We start from the raw sequence: 25,729 nt of genomic DNA on the forward strand, positions 1-25,729 counted from the left end.
AAAGAACATTGGTAAATGCAATCAAAAAATGGGAAACGACATAATGTGTTTGGTTGTAGTTCTGCCTGAACAGCGCTGCAGATGGAATAACCTGTGGGATAGTTGTGGGACAGGTAGCAACAGTAGCCACTTTCCACCGCAGTCCCTGGATGCTGACGTGGAGGCACCATTTGTAGGAGCAAAGGGGTAATGAAGTTCTTGCTCCTCTTCATTGCACTGAGATTGTCAGCGAGGGGATTCCTTTGTGCTTCGGTACATTTTTGAGTTTTGCAAGGCCGACACATTTCCGATAGGAATTGAGTTTCCTTATTTCAGCCGGGGCAGTGAGCAGCCGTTAGAGGACACCTTCTCCCAGCTGCTGTGTCAGGCTGAATGCGGCACGCACACACCTTGCCAACCCACTCAGCTCTCCTGGCTGCTCAGATCAGTAGTTGTTAAGCATCTCAAGTTGTTTACTCAGCTACTTAAGTTCATCTTCAATAATTTTGTCCTCTTCCTTGAGATGTGCTAGGTAAAGTCCCTCCTCTTCGAGGTAAAAATGAATTCATTAATGTTGGTTGTGGACATCGTTTATCTTAATTCATTTTCCCATTGGCTTTTGTCACTTTTATGATAGATTTGTTTTCTCTCTGGACATCTATTATTCTGCTGGTCATCTCCAAGCCACCTCCCATATTTATGGGTATTTTACCAAAAGGAAGTTAAAATGAATCCACATTGGAATGTGAGAATTCACAGTTCACTAATTCACACTCCATTCCTGCTGGAGACACTTCAGTGCTAAAGGCAAAATAGCCTACTACACTCTCAAAGCAAGATTACTTTCTCTTAGCAAGACTAAAAGTGGCCACAGTGGGAATTAGTGCAGCTAAGCTGCAATGCTTGGAAATTTACACCTTAATTATCACAAATTAACTTTTCCATTTGGGCCAGAACAAACGTATGAAGAGTACTTAGGCGGCTGTCTAGTGTGCTGCCTTTTCCTGCAGTACGATCCCCACGCGATATCTGTGTTTTGTCCGGTCTTTTTCAGATCATCACGGCGGAAAACTCTTCCACAGCTCCAATCAGCAAAAATGCATTCTGATTTTTAGTTATCTGGATGTTCAAAGCACCTCTTAGAAGGCTGCATACATATATATATATGTTAGTGACTTAGCAACTGATAGATCATTAACACTAGTTGTCAATGCCAGCATTGCTAAAATACTATCTTTGCTTCCATTTCAAGCCCAGGCCAGCCAACTCCACCAGCTTTGCTTACCTGAAGAGTTTTGCTTATGTCAATTGTTTCAATGGCTACAGAATTAAGCCCTTCAGTTGAGAACTGACAAAGAGACTCTAAAAACAGAAAGTAAAACATAGCAAATATAATTATACTGCCAATACAGTGGAAGTCACATATGGGCCTGTGCGATTGCATCAAAATGTCTGAGCTAGCAGAACTTAATTTAAGAAAGTATGCTCCATGGATAGCTCAGGAACATGTCTCACATTTATGTGTAAAAGAACTACATAGATGACTGTATTTCACCAGAGCTAATTTTGATGTGTGCATATATTACTACTCTATATTATTTGTCTTAATGTCGTACTTAGTGGCTCTTCTGAAGAAGCAGGTGCAGGTCTAGTAGGCATTACAAAAACACAAGTTCCGCTAGTCAGAGCCATGTCAAGTGGGTAAATTCAGGTAAGTATTAGTAGGGCTGGAGCTGTATTTCTCAAATTAATTGAACCATGTTTCCAGTATGAGCACTCATGTTCTAATGAATTAGAGACTTGCTTTCTTCAAATATCCTGGCATATTTGTTTCCTCTTGGCTGTTTTATGAAATGTTTCTGTCAGTAAACTAGTACAACAAATATCTGCAAAATGTGATCCTGAGAAAGGAATACTGACTATGAACTTTCATTGTGTTATAGTGGTGCCTGTCACCCAAAGCTTCAGAAATCTGCCCCAGCTCTGCATAATGTGGTTGAATTACACTGTTCTGCAAATTGTTATTAGAAACTTCATGTTCAGTCCCCACTGCCGAAGATTCATCAGTAACAAAATATTACGTATTGTCACTAAAATGAATACTTCAAAAAACAAAGCAAAAAAACACCTGAATTCTCACTGAAAAATAATTTTTGATGTATACATACTATAAAGCTAGATAGCTCTGCAAAAGTTCACAAAGAAAAACTGCATGGAGTCAGTTGGGTTTGGAGAGTTGCTTAAACTGCAATCCAAAGCAAACTCTGCCAATATTTATTAGGAAAAAAAGAGTTCATTCCTTTCAGAGGTGCTGTTTCCTGTTAGTTTATAGCTCAACAATTTATGTAACCAAGCCAGCTACAAACATACGGATAACATTTACCAGCCTGAATCAATTCACTGCGCTGATGTCAGGGCAATTATATTAATGTAAAGCTGCTACAGCTTCAAAGGGAACAGAACGTCGTTTCCCCGTGGAAGGACTAAATGCACTGAATTGAGAAAATTTTTTTTGCAATTCTTGTGAGTCATGACAGTTCCTTACTGACGGCTCACCTCGCTGGAGCTGGCATGAGTCATTGCTCTCAGCCCAGGTAATCATTAGTTAACATCACATTTAGCTCTTCCCTTTCTCTGCCAATCTCTTCGACTGGTATTTCGTTGATCTTCCAGTCAAGAACTGCTTCAGTGTTTGGAATGACAAGTAGAAAGTCTCCAAGAAAAAACACAGGATAAGTCCATTTGGACAGAATACATGACTAGAGCTGAACCCCGGGACCTTTTGTGCCCACTTCTACGTAAGAGATCAGTAAATCTCAAAGAAATATCTTGTCTTGCTGGTTCTGCCTCAGACTAGAAATATTTTACATGATGTTTAAAACCAAGATAGTTAAGGTATTAAAGATATATTAAAGATATAAAGGTATTTAGAGCAGGAATGCTCTTTCAGTGCTGCCGTTCTCATGAGATTTTTTATTAAACGTGTTCCCACTCCTTCATTTCCACCTCCAACCTCTTCTTCTGGTATTTGTCCAATTTACAATAGCAATTCTTCAGTTCTTGTTGTCAAATACTATAATAGTACAGTTTTTATAAGGCATTTTGGCTGAACTGGCTTGAAATTCTAAGTAGTGCAGAGAGTTAGATCTTCAGTCTAATCCCTACAATTACAAAAATCCCTATTCATGGGATTTTTTTTTCTATATCATGAAGAGTATGCTTCATAGTTACAAAAATTTGGGGGATCAATTTGGGCAATTTTTAATTACATTCAGCTTTTGGTGGAGAGTTGTTATTAATATGCTAGTAATACAGCTCTTGTTTTTGGGGCAACTGATTTTTTCCTCTTTAAAGGGAGCTCAGTAAAACTGGATACCAATTCAGCAGAGGCGGAGGACAACGCGGCAGGGTTGTAAGGGTTGTAAGGTGATGGCAACTGGCCCCTTTGCACTGTCACTGCAGTACCTGCTCCTCGATGCCTGCACTTCCTCCTTCCCTTCACATCACTGATGCACCCCCCCACAGAACTGTGTCAAAAGCAAAAACACTTCTGAATAAATACAGCCATAATTTAATGTTTATGTATTCATTAGTCAACACTGTGATATATGCGGACCATATTGAAACTACTCATTTATGCTTGCACGTTAAGAACGACTAAGACCATTAATTCCGTTAGAACACATATGTCATTTTGGTGGTATACTGATACTGCTTTAAACCACACCAAAGACACTTGGTTTCCTGCGCCAGATTGTTGTTTTCTGGACAGCAGGGATGAGCATGCAGTAGCAATAGCAGTCTTAGTATACAGAGACAAACGAGAAGATCATTTCCTTTAAAACGAGAGAATTTAATCTCCCTCTGAGGAGGAGAACCGTTGAAGGGCGTCACATTTGGCTTCCCTCTGGCTGCTCTGTTTAGAAAGATGGAGCCATGAGGTGTCATCTGCAATGGGTGGGAGCAACCTGCAGGGTTTGCACATTAGCAAAATATTTCAGATTGTGGGGGGAAAGAATTAAACAATCAGTTACAATCAGAGGAACTTGGCCCAGAATGTTATTTCAGTGTTTAGACAAATGCATTATCTTTTGCAAAATGTCTTGTTATCATAGCTAGCACTGCAGGATCTTCAGTGACTGGTGAAGGATTTCTCATAGGTTACTTACCGAGAAAATCTGTCATTCTTTTCTCAGCTCTTTGATGGCATTCAGTTATTCAGAAGTGTTAAAGTTAGAACTTCCCCTCCCCCCAACACAAATCCAAATTCAATTGAATGTTGGCAGGATTAACAAACGTTAACAGGAATTAAAGTGTAAAGTGTTGATTAGAGGCAAAATAGGCAATGCAAAGACAATTAGGATTGTTTCAGTTATTCCATGTTAAGATCTTGCTTTCTGTTTCTTGTAATTGTCACCCTGTGTGGGCTCCCATTTTCATGATGGGCTTCATCTCCAGACTAAACTTTTTGAACAGTTCAGAATATTATTCATAGAAAAAAAAATTAGACTTGTTATTTTGCCAATGCTGGAAATTCTTATTACTATTTTATAGGAGGCTTCTGCCTTCTCCAAGTCTTGGAAGGACTTTACATCTGGAAGGAGGAACTTTTTAATGATGAATATGACTTCTGCAGTTGCCATGAATAACTATGGTCTTTGGCTAATTTTAATCCTTTGGAAAATTTCCCACATATTTATTAGAGATCTGTTAGAATTAAGCAGACAAATTCTTTGCCCATCCCATCTCACCAGTAAAGCTTTAGAGCAGGACTGCCCCTGCAATGGCTATTTTCCCTTGCCAGACTTTCCTGCCGTACTTTGTCCTGGGACCAAAAAGAGAGACCCTGTCTTTGTAGGGTGCTTAGTATCTTATCAGATAGGTCAGCACTGGTGCAGAAGCAGTCTAAATGACCTCCCAGGAGACAAAAACTGAATTTGGGGTGGGGGAGCAGGAGGCAGGGGATGGATTAGGTTGAGACAATGAGCTAGTGAGGAGATAAGGAAAAGGCAGACTAGTGGGCAAGAATATTGGAACTGCAAAACAGAGGGAAGATGAGGCTGGAGAAATAGGACAGAAAAGCATTGGTTAGGAATGAAGATGTGTAGAGAGGTCTGTGCTCACAAAATCGCTTCACTAACCCTGCAGAGAATGGAAAAAGTCCCAAATTCCCTGCTCTCAAATACTCTTCTATTTGCTAGCAAATTATGTCTGACACCAACAGCCAGAATGTCAGAGCATGGCACACAGCGGTTACTGAGATCGATAAGTTCAGGTGACAGTGATCTAAGCTGCAAATCTGAAGCCCCAGTTTTGCTAGTGGCCATTATGGACTTGAGCGTGATACTGTGTAATTCTGGTACTGGCTGGCAAGTGAAAAGTAGGAGAAAAGCAGCATAGGGCCATGCTCTGAACAGCTGCACACCGCTGTACAGGAAGATTTCTGCATTGTGTATTAATGTAGGCTTTTTGTAAGCACATTTCAACAATTAAACATGGAGATCATGTCCTGACGGGAACCTTAGGAAATCCAACAAGGGCAAATGCAAAGTCCTGCACTAGGGAAGGAATAACCCCGGGCAACAGCATAGGCTGGGGACTGCCCGGGCTGCTGAAAAGGACCTGCGACAGGCAGGCAGAGGAACGAGTTGCCCGGAGAGGTGGTGCAGTCTCTGTCCCCGGAGGTTTTCAAGACCTGACTAGATAAAGTCCCAAGCAGACTGATCTGACCTCGTAGCTGGCCCTGCAGGAGGTGGGAATAGAGACCCCCTGAGGTCCTTTCCGACCTGAACTCTCCTATGATCCTATGATGATTTCCTATGATAATAAAGTTAGAATTTATTCAGCTGGTTCCAAACAAAAGAAGGTGGGAACAGTATTTTTGCTAACAGTTGGTGAAACAGAGTATTCAACTGGCAGTGAGATGAGATTATCGTCAGTGGGTTTGTGAACTATCATGTTCCTGGTGTCTAAAAATAAGATTTCATTAACAAAATGTCTCTTGCCTTTATGGCTGCAAAGGTAACCTTTTGAAAATGAACTGATCATAGACTAATGCAGTCATTTCATCTCGAATTTGCAGATAATCTGAAATAATAATGCGTAACGATACCAAATGCTTCCAGTCATCTCTATGGGATATTAGCAGCAAAGCCCAGTGATGGCAATTTGTATAAAAAACATCATTGTTAATTATTTAATATTACTCAAAGCTCGCAAAAGAGAAAGTCAGTTGTATTATCAAAGTATAGTCAAGCTAATGTGACAGTTCTCTGGTCTAATGAATATAATGGCTTTTACTCTAATACGTGTTCAGGAATATATTAAACTTAAAGCTATATATTACAGCTGTAATAAATTAATCTTAAAACTGCGAACCAACTTGGCTGGGGGTGTACAATCTTGTTGGTGGATTTATGGTGATTTTAACCTTTCACTTCAAGGACTACTGATCTTATAGACTTGCTCTTTAAGTTTATATGGCTGTGGTTGTTGTGCTTATTTGGTAGTTGAAAGGGCTGGTTAGCAACCCCTCCCCACCTCTGATGCTCTTCTGTAAATTAGTCATTAAAAGGTTCTTTCAGTACCTTCAAACGCTTTCATTACCTAGCACCTAGCAATTACCTAGCAAAAAGGTAATTTCATATAAAATCAAGTACACATGACCTGCTAAAGTAAGGACATCCTGAACTCATAAAGCTATTGAATCTATTTTCATAACATGTCTATAGGAACACTGTATGTCATCCGGTTTTGAGAGCTGTCCGTTGCTAGCCAGATGTACTCCTTTATTATTATTTATCTAGTGACTGAATTTTTATTGGTTTAATTTTTTTTTGGTCCCTTCATAGAAGTCCTCACAGGGTAAAAAGCCAAAGTAACCCCCCCAAAAAATCCTCCCTGTTTGTGCTCTGACCTATCAAAATGTTCACAGAGTGATAACTTCAAAAATCAGCATCTCAGTGCTGGTTATACAAAAGCAGCACCCCCATCTATCCTCTTGTGGTGACTGTGTACAAAATTGTGGTCAGTCTGCATTGTAAAAAACTGTCTGTCTGATTCTCTAACTCCTTCAGGAATCAGAAATAATATTTTCCAATAAACATGTATGGTAATGCATGCTTACACACAGTAAACCCACAGCACAAAATATGCTTCAGTGATAACTAGCATTCCTAAATTTGTTCTGCTCAGGTAAAGCAAAGGCCCTTACACTCTTCTGTAAAAAACACTTCTCCAATGGTTTTACAAAAGTCATGATCTGTTTGTGTGTATTATAGGGTACAGCCCACAAAAACAGTTAATGTAAAAACTTGTGCTAGGAAGTATTGTTAAGCTTGAAGTACATGGTGTGACCCACCAGCAAATGCATTTCGGAGAAACAGCAGCTTGTTAAAGAGGAGAGAGGGAAAGAATATGAACCATTTGTTTTTCATTTTGATCAGTTTGAACATGAATTCACTCTCTTTTTCTTAGCAGACTTTTGCCTTGTCTGAAATTCATCTCCATAATTTTTCCTGCTGTCTTCCCATGATACTGACGTGTGCAGGAGGGCGAGAACAGCAGTCTGTTCTGGGAGTGGGTTGGGCATATCCAGTTCCTCGAGGAAGTACGAGCATTTGCGAAATTTTGAAGACAACAGAATGAAAGATGAGGTGCCAAATCAGAGATGGTGTCCACTAAAATAAGCTGATAAACATCAGTACCAAGGATTAGTAATTTGGGAGTTCAAATTGGTGAAACTGGGGAGAAACTGAAGAAGGCTAAGAGTCACTAATAAAAATAATGGGAATGCATATGGGAAATAAGAGGTCTGTTTCCTTTACCTTTCTCTGAATATGGTATTGTCAGTTTAGTATCTGAACATCTTTCATGTAAAGTAGTTTGATAGGAAGGTATTTCCTACTGGAGTGCTGCAGAATCTCTGTGCCTTTTATTTCCAATAAAAGAAAAAAAACACATATGTGCTTTGCTGTGTAGATGTCATTTTGCTTATTTTGGAAAAAAGTGTAAAAATAATAATTTTGAAGCGTTTTCTAAAGGTGGTTATACTCTGTATGTGTCCAGTGTGCCTATTCCACCTCCCTTCGGTTGATAACGCTGCATCCACAGCTCTCAGACCATTCATTCTGGGCTCTGCGAGATGCATTATTTGGAAGGAGCACAGCTGTGTGCTGGACTGTAATTCCTCGTGCAGCTAGCATCAGATCCATCAGCTGATTTGAAGGTTAGGACCAAGACCTTAGAAGTGGATGGGGAGCTAATAGACAGACTGATGTTCCTGCTGTGTTCACAGAGACTTAAACCAGTGAGAAAAGGGTCAGGCACATCTATATTATTTTCACCTTTTGCCTCAGATACTGTGATTTGCAGTAATCTGGTTCAGAAATGACAAAGGAAGGGCTCCCTGCTGTGAGGTCCCCATGCCACAGAAAGTCGTAATGAGTTTGTAATGAGATGGAGATACGGAAGACATTTTTAGTGATTACTGTGTAGTCTGGACAAATCCCAGTGATGTGCTGAGCAGAAGGCTAAATCTTTGCGCCACTTACCGCAACTTAAATAACTCAGGATACTTAAGACATATAACACAAGAAAGTGGTGGTGGTAGGACAAAATGTCCCGAACACATCTTATTCAATTTTTCCCTTGCTATGTATCAGAAACTTCTGTTATTAGTCAGTCACTAGCAATGATTAATGACTAGAAATACAGCTGATGGACAATATATATTTGAGATCAATATCAAGAAAGATTGTGTGATCTTGGAAGTGTTTGGCTGTGGAACTGTCTCCTTGGAAAATGAGAAACCCAATTATTTTGCATGTGTGTTCATTGAACAGCCCCAGATACATAGCTGGAATGTAAATGAAGATGAGAGACAGTGAAAAACAGGAGATTATTTACCTTGGAATACAGTCCTAAACTGAGATTTAATGGTTGTTTCCACTTCTGTCTTTCATGACACCTACGGTGTATTTCGATTTTTATAGATACACACATGTGTGTGTGTGTGTGCACATAAATATACAAATGCTCCAGAAGAAAATGTTTTATTTCAGCTTTCCTTGAGGCATCAGCTGTTCTGTGATCAGTGTTAAGGCAGGTAATATATATCCAGGTATTAGAGTAACTGTGACAAAACCAAAAAAATGCAAAGACTTAGTCTGTAGTTCATTTACAGCTCTTTTCAGAATGTGTGGCTATGAATAAACCATTTACTTTCTCAAGTGTGTGCTCTGCAGGATGGATTGCAGATGCAAAGGATTAAAAGGTCAAAAAATTACAATGCATTTACTGCATCCCTGTATGAGAGCAAAGCTCATTATTATTTGCAGTGTCCCATCCTTCTTAATTAAATCATCAGATCGCAGGTACATTCTGGAGCATCTCAGTTATAAAAGGTTACTTCCATCAATTTATTCCTGATTAGTTTATTAATTATGGGCCTTGACACTTGATTCAAGTCAGCGCTCTTTCCTCAAGATAAAAGTGCTTATCATTTTAAAAGTAATATACCTTGATTTTAAATAAAAATATATTGTAAATATTTTTTAAAAAAGCTTGTGCTAAACTTGGCTTTGATGGAATTATGCTCTCTTATACCATAAAGAAGTCTGATTCCTTGTTGGTGACCATGGGCAAATTTCTGAATAGTTTTGTTACTGAATCCCACTTCTAGCCATAAAAGGATAGAAGAAATACTATGAACTGTAATTCTTTTACGTTTTGAAAAGATATTTCAAAAGTGTAGCTTCCATCCATGGTTTTCAGAACATTTTTAAATGAGACCTCTGTGGTTCTGTGGTATTTTCTCCTGAAAAATTTTGTTTACAGACCGGCCATTTTGTGTCAGCTGATGTACTCCCACGAGACAGACAAGCTCTTGAAGAGTTTTTGATTACGTATCTAATATATAGCCCCTGCAGCTTAAATGGCTAAGTTGTCACTGGAGAGACACCAGATCCTGTTAGAGACAGGGTAAGCCTTTCCTTCCTTATTTTAAATATGTACTTCAAAGATTTGGATAGAGCATATACCTGAGAGCCATCAAGAGAACTTGGCCAAATTGGGGCACTTTGGAAGTTTTTGTCTTTATTTAACAGCAGATATCCTTTTCTTCTGGTGGGAAAGGACAGAATGATCCCGCTTTGCTGAGCTACTCAGTTACACTTAATTAGCTCCTGGACTCAGTCTCTGTCGCCTGGCCTGACGGTAAGCGCCCGACTCCTCTCTCAGGCCTCGGCGGCCCACTCTATGGCAGGCCGAGCGACACCGCGCAGCGCCCCGGCCTTGCTCCGGCCACGCTCCCCTCGCAGCGGGGCTTCGCCGGGGCGCTTCTTACCGCTCCTCGCAGCGGGGCTCCTGCCCACCTCGAACTAGAGTTAGATCTGATCCTAATAAATAAATAAATAAATAAAACCCAAAACACACTTAAAATTCAGGCATGTGATTTTTATTCCAGGATCTGGCCCAAACTGATCTCGGCGTCAGCCTCCTCTCATTCCATTCGCACCGCGGTGACATGATTTCAGTCAGAAATACGCCGTCGTAACGGAAAATACCGGCCGATAAGCGACCGCCCCCCCTTCCCCTTCCCGCCACCTCCTCCGCCGCGCTACCCTCCGCCGCCGCCGCCGGGGCCGCCCGGGCGAGGGGCGGGGCGGGAGGCCGGCTCGGCTCGGCTGCGCTCCGGAGCGCGCTGCGGGGCGGGGCGGGGCGGGGCGGGGGGACCCCCGGCTCCCGCCGCCCCTCCTCCGCGAGCAGCAGGTGGAAGGAGGGCTTCGCCGCGCCGAGCCGAGCCCTCCGCTGGGCCGCCGCTGACGGGGACGGGACGGGCCCGGAGGAGCCGGCCGAGGGGGGCGCAGCGCCGCCCGCCCCGCTGCGTCCCCGTCCCGGCTGCGGGGGAGCGGGTTCCCCCTCCGCCGTGAGGGCGCCCTGGCACCTCGGGGCCGTCGTGGCTCCTCGCCCCTTGCCCGCGGCGGCGGCGGGTGGCCCGGCCGCTGCTGCCGGGGGCGAGTCTCCCCTCTGCGGGTGTTGTCCGAGGGCGAGGCGCTGCGCCCTCCCCCGCCGCCCTGCCGGTGTCGGAGGAGGGGGCGCGGGGGGCTCCTCTCTTCTCGCCATGGCCTTCACCTTCGCCGCCTTCTGCTACATGCTGTCGCTGGTGCTCTGCGCCGCCCTCATCTTCTTCGCCATCTGGCACGTGAGTACCGCGGGTGCGCCGGGCAGGGCAGGGCCGGGCCGGGCCGGGCCGGCTCCCCCCCCCCCCCCCCCCCGGACCGTTAGAAACCGTTGGAGCCGCGAGGCGACCGTTGGCGGCTGGGCGGGGGGGAGGGGGCCGTGCCGTGCGTTGAGCCCTTAGCACATGCTGGGTGAGCTGGGCACATTTTATCCTGTATCATCACTTTTTCTAAACCGGGTTTTACAAACACAAAGACCGATGAAAATGCTTCTGTGACAGTTTAAAAAAAAAAGAATCTTGACCTTGCATGCTTCTGGGAAGTGCTTGCACCCCGAAAGCTGCTCTGGGCTTGTAAACGCGGAGAACTTTCTGCGCTCTTGGCTTTCCCTGACGTAGAAGTGCTTGTGGCTCTAGTGCTAATCGTGCTAATCTGTGAGAACTTCCAGGTAAGAGTAACAATTTTTGTTGCCCAAGAACAGAGCATTGTGATGGAAAAGCCTTTGCATACGTGGTAAAGCAGTTGGATAGTTTTTCTTTCAATGATTGCTATGTTAATAACTTTTAAAAAGTCGGAGTTTAACATGAAGCTTCGTCATGCTTGTAATGCGTGAATTGGGCATTCGGTATCCATGACTTTCACTTGAAAGTGGAATTGTTCACTTCCTACTGTACACTAGGTGTAAGCATGTAACTTAAAAGGTGTTTATTTCAGCAGCAGTGATGTTATCCTTATGCATAATTGGAAATTCTTTTAAATGGTTACATATTTTGGAATTATTTATGCTATATGTACCCTACACAAATACCTTCATACTGTAAACATTTAGAATGGAGCAGAATAACTTGAAAAAGAGAGGAAGTATCATGAGTACTTTTACAGGGCAAATATCTAATGGAGTAAAATAAAAGAACTCCTTTGACTAACAAGCAAGGGAGATACAGAATTTATTTTTATTGAAACAAGACAGTAGTAAAGTGGCTAGCTTAGTTTTACATAAGCCTATTAGGAGTATGAACTAAATCACAATTTGTGTGCTGCAAGAAATCTAATTGTTCTGAACTGTTAATGATGCAGTTACAAGATTCTTCTTACTAACGAAGCCACAGAAATATTGTAGTAATATCATAGTAGTGCAAGGCTGAAAAGGGTCGCTAGCAGTCAACTAATGTACTCCTGTACTCTGAAAAATGATGGAAAAACTCCTGATCTCTTCCCTCCTGCCCTCCAAACCTTAAGGACTCCAAAAAGCCAGGTTTCTACAACTTCCTCAAAGGGCTTAGAGTGAAGAAGTGTTTTCTATTCTGAATCTCTTGCTACATATTAAACTGTTACTTCCTTAGTTACTATCATCATTTTAATAATTTTTGACACATTTGAAGTCTGTTATCATGTCTCACCAGTAGTATTCTTCCTGGACTAAAGTTGCTGTTTTCTAAAGAGATACAGGACTTCTAGCAAATGTGGCAAATTATTCTTCTGTAAATCGGTTTAGTTACTGCAATTTTATTCTTAGTGTAGCATTTTTCAGCTTTCAGTCCGCAAACCCATGGAGAGCGATCCGTTATTTCTAAAGGTCCGTAAGAGGCACCTAAGAAAGGAAACCTTTTGTCAGTAGGCTTAGGTTTGTAGTGCATGGTTCTCATATCTGGTGAAAAATTGTTGAGGGATTGAAATCAAAAGTGGCTGAAAACACCATTCTATTGTAATAGAGAAAGAATTGGTACAGTCTTTTCTTATAAATAGATGATAATTCTATTAAAATACAAGGTTTGTGAAGATCATAGAATAACAGATATAACACCCTGCCAAACAAACTTTTAAGCATACCCCATACATACAAAACATAAGAACTTTTATTATTCCCTCTGGAAGAACTATTATAGTCTGGTTTTCTTATTTGTTCTAAAATGTGCTCTAACACGTAGATAATGTATTCAGTCATAGAAGTTTCTTTTATTTAAAACATCTCAAGTAAAAGTTTTCCTAAGAAACAAAACTCCTATTCCTTCCCTGTGACCTGATTTTTTCAATGTAATGTATTTTTAAGGGACAATAGATGTATTTTAAATAGGTTTTCAGGACAGTAGAGGATTTTAAGAATTATGTTTTCCTGTTAAAGTGCCTTTTAATTTTTTTTTTTTAAAGAATTTTGGTTACTAAGAATAAATTGCTGGTTAATCTGATCCCATCACTTTGAAAGACCCATGAGGTTCAGAGACTGAACCTGAATGTTGTAAATTATTTTAAAGGACCAGAACGAATTTTAGCATTTGGACATCATATTGTTCCAAACTAAAGCTGACTGAGATTTGGGCAGTTATCTGGAATGATTTAACAATGGCTTAAGTAAAATCTCATTTTATTCCTGCCGGGATGTCAGATGGTTTATATAAGAATAATAATTTTCATTAATATTGATGTAATAGGTGCAATAAAAATGTGAAGCCAAAACGAAAAAAAGTGTAAAATGAGGATTTCTATTTTGGGAAACTGTACTCTTCTGATGCATTTCCTCTAGGTAGTTAAAGGCTCTCTAACCATTGTTGCACTTAGTACTCTGTTGGGGCAGACAGAATGAAGCTAGACGGAATTTTTAAAGGAATCATAAAGAAAATACGGAAACTTCTTCAAATATCTGGGACATGTAACACATTTTTTCCTACCTCTGAGTGAAGTGCCCATCTAGGTTTCTAGTGTTGGCTGGCATGAGAAGAAATGAACAAACTGGATGATACTAACAGAAGCATTTAAGCTATGCATAAGATTTATCTGAATGTATTATTGCTGGAATTTCACTCATACATATTCAGTGAAAGAAAAGTGCTAGAAAATCTAATTCTCAGTGTTCTATATAATGTCAATACTGGTCTCTGAGGTATAGGAATCTCTTAAGCATTTAGATTGTTCAACCACCACATTACTTCTATTTGGAATGACACAATTCTGAAAGTATTATGTAGTAGGGGATACTTTTGTGCCACTGCTGTGCAAAAGTACTGGAGAATTTAGTAGAGAATGGTGACCTTGACCTTTCTACTTGGTTTTGTCTAACCAGGCTGTGGAATTTAGTAAAACCTTACATTCCCATTATAGAATTACATAGGCTGTTTCAAAAAAACTCTCTTGGTGTTCAGAGTAAACTCTACAGATCACTGAATTAGTGCTTTCAAAATTCAGTAACACTTTTTCATCTAAGAACTAAAATATTTCCCTGAGTTTATGAATTCTCATGGGTATATAGTTTGGTAAATTTGACTACATTTGAAGCCACATTAGCTGAGTAAATGTCCACTAAATGAGCCTGTCTTCAAATGAAGTTAGCCAACAGCAAAATGTTAAGCTAACTTCAGTGAGTGAATATTGTGTGAAAAACCCATACATTTTATAGAGATATCTTAGTACTGTTGTATTGAGTATATACTCTATGTGACTGCAAGATGTTGCAAGATGTGATTGAAGAAATGTAGTTATGATAGCTCTCTATTTGCTTTAGTAGCTGAAGTATCATTTAAATATATTTTGACAAAGGTGTCCTCTCAGCTGGACTAACACAGCTGACCGTATTTTGGTGGGGTTGTGCAATATCACTAACAGCAGAATTTGGTTCATTAACTTCATAATTTTATATTCTGATCTGATTATGACATAAACTCAAGAACAGAGTATGCAGCCTTCTTTACTGGACGTCACAGAGACATTTCGTCTTGCCTTGCTCAGCTGTTATTGTTCCTTATAAACAACTCGTTAATGACAGAAATCAGTTTTACTCCATCCCTAAACTATTTTGAACTAAGATTTAGCTTTCTGTTAGCATTTAACTGAGCAATGTCAAATTTTTTTGGACTCCCAACAAGATTTGATATACAACATTGTTTTCTGGTGTAGTTCTGTTGATTTCAATTAAGCTATGCCTGGATTGAAGTTGACTGAAGATGACCAAATCATGGTTTATTTTGAGTCACTTAAAATGTGACTTGCCTGTATGAAGTCCTGCAAACTTATTATTCTCTTAAAATACATTGGTTTTAGGCAATATGGATATATATGTAAGAGAGGCCATCCCTTTTTGAAATTTTAAGATGGATTTATCTGCTTTGAGACTTGTTATTTTGAGGAAGGCTTTAAGAAAAGAGCTTTCCAAATTTCAATTTTATGATACCACAGTAACAACAATTCATAAATATTAAGAGCACTACTGTTTTAAAAAATGAATTAACTTTATGCAGTGGATTGTCTCTTTTTGAACTTATACCATCATACCTGTGAATGTATGTTAATGCTTAATAATCAGTAGTACTAAAGTATTGCCAGAAAGTATTGGAAGTATCATATCAATGAAAAATTTAATAGTGCTTGCACAAGAATTTATACCAAATCAGGTAAGCATTTGGGGTATTTTGCTGTAATTGTGAATTCAAATTAATATGGAACAGCTGTCTGGCATGGCAAGAGTAGCATCCACTGAAATCAGTGACGAGTACTTGAAACCAGCGTAAGAAGAATAAAACATCAGAGCATGAAAATTTTGTATGTTCTATTCTGTTTTTTTTTTTTTTTTTTTTTTTTTTTTTTTTTTTAGTGTGGGGATAGTATTAAACCTGATAAACTCCCTCCATATGTCTTTGCCCGGACTTTACAGTTACAATTTCGCGAGTTAAATATAGTGGGAGGCAATGATTGAATACAGTAATGTAGACCAGAATTGGCCTCTTGGTTTTAAGTTTAAGTAAGGAGTGTTCTTTTTTAAGAACAGCAGGGGCAGCGGCCTTGGGAGTCTATATTCTGTGCTATTTTTGCTATTGGCTTTGTGTATTATGTTTAGCAGGCACCTTAAATTTTCTATGCGTTGTTTTTTCATTTATTAAGAGTGGATAATAGAATTGAATTCCAAGTGCTGCATGTCATTTTATTTAACGTGTATCTCTAAAATGCCTTTAGCTTCCAACAGTAGGTGCTGCATACATATAAGATGTATGCCAGTTTTGTTATTTGTCACTATATTGTCCAGCTGATGTGGACTGTATCATATTAGTATTCAATTTGTAGTAACTGAGGTAAAAAATTCAAAAGCTATCTGAGACATATACATGGAATTTGGTGAGCATTCAGCATCTGATGTGCTTAAGCTTCCTTCTAAAATTCCTAGCCTAATCTTTGATAAGTTAGGCTTAATTTTAAGCATAAATGAAAAGTACAGCAGAGAATCATTTAAAGCTTGGTTTGATAGCAAATTCACGTTAGTCACGCATGATCTACTAGTGTATCAGTGTTCTCTGTATATAAATGTCTTACTGTTTCTGTAGCTTTGGCTTGGAGGATAGCTAGCTGTCCTATCTAAAAATGAGTGAAGAGATTTGTGAGCTTACTTGAGCCTGTGCCTCGCTTGAGTAAAGGCTGCCAGTCATCTCAATTTAACCTCTTTACAATGCATTAGAGCCTGCCTTGAAAGGAAAGTAATTGCCTTATAGATTTGCGGTTGAGCTTGAATTTTCTTTCAGTTATTTAAGTTCAGTTTTGTCCTTTAATGAACCATTAATTCAGTTCTCTGAGAATATTGGGTAATTATATGATTAAAGATAAGATCAGATTAAAGTTTGAGGAGCAGGAGCACAAAGACTGTTACTTTATGTGTTATATCTATTTCTTGAAGATATTTTTCTGTCTATCTCAGTGGCTGAGCACATTGTCCCTGAAGGTTTCATAGTCATGACAGTTTAAAGAATGAGTCTGATATTTCCACTCTTCTTAAAGACAGCACAACCAGATTGGTCTGACTATAACATAGATTGACAGTTCCCTTATAACTCTTCTTTCAGAAGTTTGTCACATTAATGCTGACAGACAACGTATCGGGCCAGGCAGCGTAGGCTATGGGACAAAATATATTTTGTATACTGGTAAATAAATGTATTACAGTTTATTTACCTTATCATGCTTAAACAATAATTAAAGAATCATGAAATTTTTGATGTAAAAACTGTGAAAACATTTAATTGGATCTGTCTATATTCTTGAACTGTCATGGTGAGACTTATTTGGAGAAAGGTTTTAAGTTGTGAGGGGTTGCCACTGGTTGTAACTCCAGACGCATCACGAATCACAGTGACTCCATTGCCTACATACGTCTGTGCAGCCTAGTGCCTCCTATGAAGATGTGCAGAGAACTGTTTCAACATCATTTGAATGTCACATGTACCATATTTTTCTTTATCTTTAGATTAGCTGAAAAATCTGATTACTACAGAGATTTTATCTCTAAATTGGTAAATCATGTATTTATAGTGCTTTTTTTAACTGCGGTGGTTGTTAATAAGCAAGGCAATACAGCTTTCATGTTTTATTAGACTGTTAGCAGAACTCTCAGATGGAGTTTCAGGCAGTTCATGAGTTAATAGCACTTGCTATATATGTTTGTTTCTTCAGCCACTCAAAAGATGATGTCAAATCACCCTTAAAACATTTAATTCAACCCTCAGACCTCTAGCTTTGATTTTTTTATTTTTATTTTTTTAACCTGAAGACAAAAATACCCTTTTATCAAAATAGTTTTCAGAAAGAGGAAGAGTAAGAAGCGCAGCAGAATTAAAATTTTTTCCTTACGGATACTAGGATATCTCTTTGACCTGGTTCTCTTCCTCAGTGGCTCTTGTGTGCGGTTCATTTGTAGTCAGTGTTGCTGCTGACAGCTGGAGTCGACTCTTCACCAGGCAATCAAACTAGGTCTCGCTTAAGTCATAATCTGGGGGGTAATGAGGGATTTAACTCTTTTTGAGGTTGGTGGTTTTGAAAACATTTCCACTTTTTGTGGAAACAAAGTATCTTTCCTATGTAAAACAGGTAAGCATTGTTATTATTTCCACTCTGCAAAGGGATATTCACTTAAAGTCACAGGACAGAATCAGTTGATGAGGTAAAGGCAGAATTTCAAGTACTAACTGATTTACTAGATTAATTTGTTCTGATGTTTCACAGTTTGAAATTCCCATTAAAAAATTTAATTTCCTGACCATGGTGCTGTGCAGAGAGCAAGATGCAGTTTTATCAACAGGGTGGCTGCTCTATTCCTTGGGTATAATAATTACTCCTTCAAAAATGTCCAGTTCCTGTTAAAAGAAAGTTAATACAAAGTTCATAGAATAATTTAGGTTGGCAGAGACCTAGGAAATTGTCTAGTCCCATCTCTCCTTCAAAGCAGGGCTATCTCTGTGAACACTTGTTTTCTTATATACAGGTGGAATTTCCCCTGGTACAGCCTGTGACTGTTGTCCTCCTGCTGTGTACCTCTGAGAGGAGCCTTGCTCTGCTTTCTCTATAACCCCCTCCAAGAAATCGAAGGCAGCAGTTAGACCTCCCTGCAGCCAAACCCACTTCAGCCTCTCCTCGTACACCATGTGCTCCAGCCCCCAACCATCTTAGCAGCTTCCCCTGGACTTCAATTAGGTTGCTGGTATCTCTCTTGTGTCATTTGCAAACTTGCTGAAGGTGCATTCTGCCACACCTCCCAAATCATTGATGAAGATGTCAGGCAGGGCTTGCTCCAGTAGTGATCCCTGAGGAACTCCACTCCTAACTGGGCATAAGTCAGACTTCAAACCATTAACCACTATCCTTTGAGCCTTGGTGGTACAGCCGGTTTTTTCACACACCTTGTAGTCTGCCCATCCTGCCTGTGTCTATCCAGTTTGGCTACAGAACTTTTCTCCTGGGACACTGTATCTCCCTCTTGCCAGTGTTTCACTGTGCCCAGGAAAGCTCAAAGGAGCATCAATGCACCTTGTGGAAGCAGCAGAAGTGTCTGTATATCTTTCTTCACTTCCCATTGGAAAAAAATTCCTGTACAAAGCAAAGATGTATTTTAGGAATATTTTTGTGGAAAGCTATACTGGAAGGCACTGAAAAATCGCAAAATTGCTACAATGGAAGTAGCTTTTCTCTGCTAGACACAGCAGGAGTGCTGAATCTGCAACTACCTCTGTGATAATGTGAATAAATGAAACAGAACATAACGGAGACAAAGAAATAGCTCATTCTTTGAGTAGTCTCATAAAACACTGCTCAGAGCTCCTCATCAGTGCAATAGATGAGGAAATTAAAACAAATACATTTGGGTTAGTTTTATGTTCTTTTATATTTCTATTCTTTTGGAGGTTTTGTCATATTCTAGCTATCAGAGCTTAAAACTTTTTTTTTGAAATATGGCTGAAAGTCTAAGCTAAGCACCTCACCGGAGGAGATGGAGTTTAAAAACTGAATGTATTGGGGGGGGGTTCAGTAAAATGGTGAGAATTAGTAGGTTAGAGTCCTTTGCGATGCTCTGATAACAGGTGCTATGCAAGTGCCAAGCATTGTTGATATCAGCGCTGTTTTTTGGATACAATGGCATTTGATTTTTTTGAATGCATTTAAATGCCAACCATTTTCATGCTGCGATTCACTGTTTTAAGTGTTTGATTGTTTAGTCAATCTACTGTTGTATTATTATTTTGTCATGTTAAGAGTTCTGGCTAGATAGTTTAGTTAATATCACAATATGTAATACTCCTTCCCTTTCAATAATACTGTACAACACTTAAGTATAAACTGCCTTGTACATTCACAGAATGGGTACTTAGAAGCAGGAATAATGAAGGCTCCATTCAGATGAGTTTGTTTGAATGTGCTTTAAAGTTGGCCTACTGCCTGTATTACACAAACGCTAGTAGCAGATCCTTTACAGAATGCATCTGATGATCATTTAAGTGGCAGGTCTTTTTGGAGCTATGCTGAAATTTGTCCTTACCCTTGATCATGCTCCTGTAGTTAGTTTAAATAAGTTTCATGAGAACAGAGGTGAACATATAAGATGAGGGGATGCCTTTTGGGTCAGTGTTTGGTCATCTCACTCTCAACATTTGGTCATTTTTCCTGGCTGCTGTATTGCTTCACCTTGCTTTATCTCTGCAGCCACAACTGTATTTCTTCACCTTGCCTTATCTCTGCAAATACAGCTGTGTTGCTGGTATCATCATTCACCCGGCCCTGGGTCATTCCCTCCAAGTTCTGCCTGGCCTCTTTTTCAGAAAGAAAACATGGGAGGATCTTGTACATGCTCATCTCTGCCTGATGCCACCCGCATTAGAACAATTCCTGTTTTCTTGCCTGCCTCTTGCTGGTACAGCTGGGCTCCTGCTGTGCTGTTGGCAGGAGGCACAGGTCTAGCAGTGTTTCTGTCTTCTTCCTGGCACCCTGTTACAGCACTGGAGGGACCTCACCGTTGAGTGGGCAAGGGGGAGGTGAAATGGTGTGGGTCCAGGGGCAGTGGGGACTAAGGAAAAAAGGATTTTGGGGTGAAAGGTGTGAAGGAAAGAGTGAATGTGAGGGAGAAAGTATAGGTATGAGTAAGGGACTAAAATGAGGGAAGACAGAGAACAGAGAGTTCTTGTCCTGGGTATAGTTATTTGAGAAGAGAAGGCTACCTGAATCCAGAAGGTGTGGTTGAATTCAGATAGTGGACACCTTTGGAGGAGCCTGTGTATTGAGTCTTCTATGTATGGGTATAGGGTAGCGTGGGGCATGCTTGGACAAATTTGTGAATGACAGAACCTAGATGCACTTACTTATTTCCTGGATTTTGGTGAAGACGTGTAAATCACTGCTGGTAGGAAGGGAGAACATAGCAGCAATGTGAAACCTGTGAGGAAATGCAAGAAGGAAGCTCAACATAAGAAATGGGGTGGATAACAGTGCTACTTCTCCCGTGCTTCAGTTTTTCCATTGTATATTGATACTTTTGAGACGTAATTATATGGAAAAAGAATGCATGCAACAGAAATTAAAATTGTCAAAATAATGAATTTGTAATAATGTGTAGGAAACTTTGAAAGCTAAGGAATAAAGTTGTGGTATGGTCATAACATTGGAAATTTGCTTAGAGACAGCACTAGCTGATTGGTCAGTCTCTCATCCATGACTCTTATCTTACTGATACTGAAAAAAATCTTCTTTTTATCTCACTCTCTTACCTCCTCTTCCTTTGCAGCAAATTTTTTTTTTCTAGTTTATCTATTCTGGTGTATTTTCCCATATGTTTACTACCCTCTCCCTGAAATCATTCTGCAGAGCATCCTGTTTATTTCAAGCTTTGATATTATCAGCTTTGTACTGTTAGCTGATAGAAAAAGTACTTCCATTCCTTTTGAGAATAATTTACGAAGATGGAGCTTTGTGCCTTAAATGTTTGTGTATTTTTTTTTCCTCCCATATCTCCTGTACTGTAGGTTTGATGAAAAGAAAAAGGGAAGTGGGGACACTGAACAGGAGCACATTGCATGTAGGAGGGAATAAATTACAAATGATTTGTAATTTTGAGAAAAACAGGGGCAGAAAAATGCTTCCTTTCATTTCTATAGTTGGCCAATTATATTGTCTCCAGGCAGAATTAACCTGCTATCAACCCAATGTGACCAGGCTACCACCCTTCCTCTTACCTTCCCTATTTGGCCAGTCCTCTATATTAGGCTTTTCACCAGCTCAAGTCTAGCCAGTCCCCAGTTTGGTATGGAAAAAACTAGGTAGTGCAAAATTTGGCCTGTACAAGAAAATGATGTGAAAATCTCTGGTAATAAATCTGTGCTATGGAGATAACGAGCAATGTATCTTAGTTGTTTCATTCCTCATTGCATTCTTTTGGTTGGGTATGGATTTTAATAAAAGGAGAAACAAAAGTGAAGTAAGGCTCTGTCTGTTGTTAAAAGCAGAGTTCTTCAGTCTCTCCTTGGTCTGTATACAAAACAATTCTGTTTTCTTCTGACCTTGCTTGTGTATTGAGAGGTCTGCAGACCGATTCAATCTGCACTAGCCATTATATGGATTAGGGCCACAAATTATCATCACCCTGTCGACACCTTGGCTGCAAAGCTTGAATCCAAACTTCTATAGTTTCCTTTTGGCCCATTAGGGAGATCAAAACCAGAGATGAAGCCTGGGCCTAACTTTGTACATCTGCATTTTAAATTTATCTGCGGATCTGGTCTCGTTTGTAGCCTTTCCAGGACAGGAGAAGAAAAACTGGCTGGAAGAGTCTGTAGGGAATGAAACAGGATGCCCTTTGCTAGATTCCCAAATGTGTGGCCATGACTGGGAACCCATACTGTCACAGATTGTTTTTCAAGGCAGTCCTGACTGTCAGATCAAATTAGTACCTGACAAACATGTGACAGCGTTCCTGATATGGCATGTCAATTTGTTGTCACTGGTCTGTATGTAACTGATCTTTGGGTTTTGGTGCCGAACTAAAGAATCGGAAGAGGTTAGACACTAAAAAGTTTAAAAGTTTTTGATTTTGTTATTTAAATGGAAAACCCTTTTTGTTTTGGGAAGAATCCTCATGAAATATTCCATTGCACATAGGAGGAGGAGAATATATGTAAAGCAGGATATTGGTGGCATGCTTGCATCCAAAGCCCAAGGAGTCACTTAGGAGCGTGGGAAATCTATATTCAGTTCCCTTCACTGCAGAGATTCGGTCTGTATTTCTCGTAGCCTACAAAGGTGACTTCTGGGGGATACCGAGGTGGGAAACATTCTCAAGTCCTAATGATAGGATTCCCGCTGTGTAAGTTTTTATTGACAGGAGGACAAGAGCACATGTGCAACCGCTTGGGAGGGCCGAGTTCAGATCTGGCTGTCTTTGATTCAGACCCTGACCTTGGCTTTACCACTAGCCTGTACCTCTTATCCTGAGACAGATGTCCTGCTGGGTGGAGTGGTGTCACATTGCATACAATTCTTAAATAGAAAAGTAAGAGTAGGTCTCTTGCCTCCTGGATCCCTTCAGTGAAATGGGTATTTATGCAGTGTAGCACCATATGAGAAGTGGAATGTACAGTGTTATCTCTGCTCAAAAAAAGTCAAGTAGTCTGATGATTCAGGTTCTCTTGGGAGATGGAAGACATGATTTTAAGTCAGCTGAGGCAGAAGAAGCGATTCTGCCACACTGAGTGTAACTGCATGTACAGGGAAATCCAATGTTTTTTTCTGTTCAGAAAAGCTTGGTGTATTCATCGATTTTGTTTGTTACTTGCTAATTGAAAACATTTTTTTTTCATAATATAGTTAACAGCTGGTTGTGTCCCTTCAAAAAAGTTGAGTTTCTGCAGGGGTATGTTTGATTCACAGAGTACTGCTTCTTTGTAAACTGTTTCCCTGTACTGATTGCAGCAATGCAAAGGTTTAAAAAAAAAAAAAAAAGAATTGTAACAACAAAATGATGAAATTCTTCAGGGGAAAAAAAATGCCTGACAGTCTGGACTTACCTTAAAAATTCCTCCTCCACTTGAAGTCTGTTTTGAAATGTGTTCTAGCTGCAGGAAGTAAAACTATTAGGCTATTTAGAAACAGGCTCTGTACAGCTATATTAGCATCATTGCTTCTCTTCAGCTTGCTTGCTTGTCTTCCTGCTCTTAATGAACTGCAGTTTATCTGTGCACAGCTGACTTTTCCTGGCTGGATTTCAACTGGTCTAGACTGAAAGACAGTGAGTGGATAAAAAGCTGTGGTACAAGCACAGGTAATCTCTGAACTTTATATTTGGGGAATATGTGGCTTTTTTTTTTTTCCTCCCTTGGGAAGAAGATTGACATCTCTCAGTTTCAGGATAGCAGGAACGTATTTCAGTGACAGTGGTAAGAAGGTGGAATCACTGTCCAGAATCCTGTTGTTGCCAGTAAAACTGTTTTTCCTTTGCAGTTGGATGAAATGATTTTAAAGAGTCCCTTTCATAACAGTTGTAGAAATCTGTCAGTAGATGCTTGTCAAATCATCCTTATGGGAACATTGTGTTCTCAAGAGAATTTTGCAGTGCTGTAGGTCTCAGTGGTTTTGTAAAAACTAGTAACAACAAGCAAATTCTTTGCGTTCAGAAATCTGGTTGTTTTTTCAAATTGTCTGCAGTGTTGCGGTAATAATAACCAGTAATGCACCGAGATTGTAACTTCCCATTCAAAGTACTGAAAGCTCTGTACAGTGTGGTTGTGTTCTTCAAGATAAATTTCTGTCTGTTCACAGACAGTTGAGGAATTACAGCAAGATTTTTCATGACTGTCAGCGTAGCTTAAGCTTCTAATTAGAGCCCAGAAAGTTTAAATCATGTTCACCTAAATGTAATACCCTGTTACAAACAAAAGAACTTCAGTAAAAAAGATGAAAACTAGGTGCTCAGGTTTACATTTGTGCATCCCTGGATGGAGCCAACAAAGAGCTTTTTTGCATTAGCAATGTGTCTGGATTTCTGTGTGGAGGGCTGTTTAATAGTGGCAGCATATGAAATTCAAGTGAAGTGGAGCAAGGAAATGCCATATAATTATTAATGTGAAATCTGACAAATAGAACAATTTTCTACCCTTGAGTGATTTAAAACAGTTTGCAGTCTTAATCCAAAAAGGCACTGCTTAAAGCAATGCTCTGTTCTACAGAGAGAAACAGCAGTACAACAGTCATCTAGAAATGCATAATTTCACTTCTCATATATGCTATTAGTCCACTGTCAGTATTCTTTGTTTCCCCTAGCATTTTATATGGTGCAGAAATCTGGAGGCTCTTTTTTTTTTTTTCCTCTCCCCCCTCCTGCCATTGATTCTCTAAATCATTTAACTTCTGAGTTTTGTTTTCCTCTTGTATATAAGATGGAAATGATACTTTCCTTGCATTTGTGAAGAGTTTCACTGCCTTAAAGGAAGATTTATAACTGCAAGATATTATTAGTTATTATTGTTTCATTTTATTAATGTGTAGTGAATTCATTTATTTAAATATAATATTCAGAAAAGTAAGTACACTGGAGAGCGGGAAGGGAAGAAAGGAATACCTTTGATCTCACTTCCCTCGCCACACTTTGCTTGGCTGTAGTGTTAAGATATTCATCAAAACCAGCATTTTGAATACACAGTTTTGGGAAGCTGCTGAGTTACGTAGGCAGATATGATGAAAACTAAGTTTGAAGCTTTCTTTTTTAAAATAGAAGATATTTAACAAAAGGATATTGGCAAGAAGAAAAAAATGTAAAAACTAAAGGGTGAAATTCTCTGGCTTTTGAAGCAGGTTCCCCATCAATTCATGTAATTTTGAATAATTGTTCTAAGAAACTGCTGTTTGTCACACTCTATTAGAGGAGAGGAAAGCTGTTCTTAATAACAGAAAATCAGGAGGGGTGATTTCCACTAAAATTATACTTGATGGTGCAAAGATCACTCCAGATTATTTTGCTTTATGTCCTGTCCTTGCTTCATTGATCATGTAACTGCAATTTCCAGAGGGATTTAAGACTCGCTTTAAATATAATTAAGATGCAAACATGCCTTGATATGGCAACTTGAAATATCAGGCAGGTTTGTAGATGAGATCATAGGGAGAAGGGCAGGGAACTAAGTCATATGAGATAATACTGAGACATTGACTGGTATACCCATCTGGCTAATGGGGAAGTGCTGTTACAGATATTGGAGCACTTGCTGGGTTTTAGAGATAAGCACTTACAAACAGTCAGATAAAGCGGTGAGGGAAGGAGTGTTGTCAAGGATAGGCAAGGATTA

The 25,729-nt window shown here is 39.8% G+C and overlaps 1 protein-coding gene across 1 annotated transcript in view; it reads left to right on the forward strand.

Annotated features, from left to right (window-relative positions):
• Positions 1–10,754: 10,754 nt before the first annotated feature.
• Positions 10,755–25,729, forward strand: part of CNIH3 (cornichon family AMPA receptor auxiliary protein 3) — a 50,393-nt gene continuing 35,418 nt past the window's right edge. The window contains exon 1 of the mRNA XM_067292923.1: positions 10,755–11,182. Within this exon, the coding sequence (XP_067149024.1) occupies positions 11,102–11,182 (81 nt within the window). The 5' untranslated portion in view covers positions 10,755–11,101. The remainder of the gene's footprint in view (positions 11,183–25,729) is intronic.

The sequence above is a fragment of the Apteryx mantelli genome, chromosome 3, assembly GCF_036417845.1.
Source record: "Apteryx mantelli isolate bAptMan1 chromosome 3, bAptMan1.hap1, whole genome shotgun sequence".
NCBI lineage: Eukaryota > Metazoa > Chordata > Aves > Apterygiformes > Apterygidae > Apteryx > Apteryx mantelli.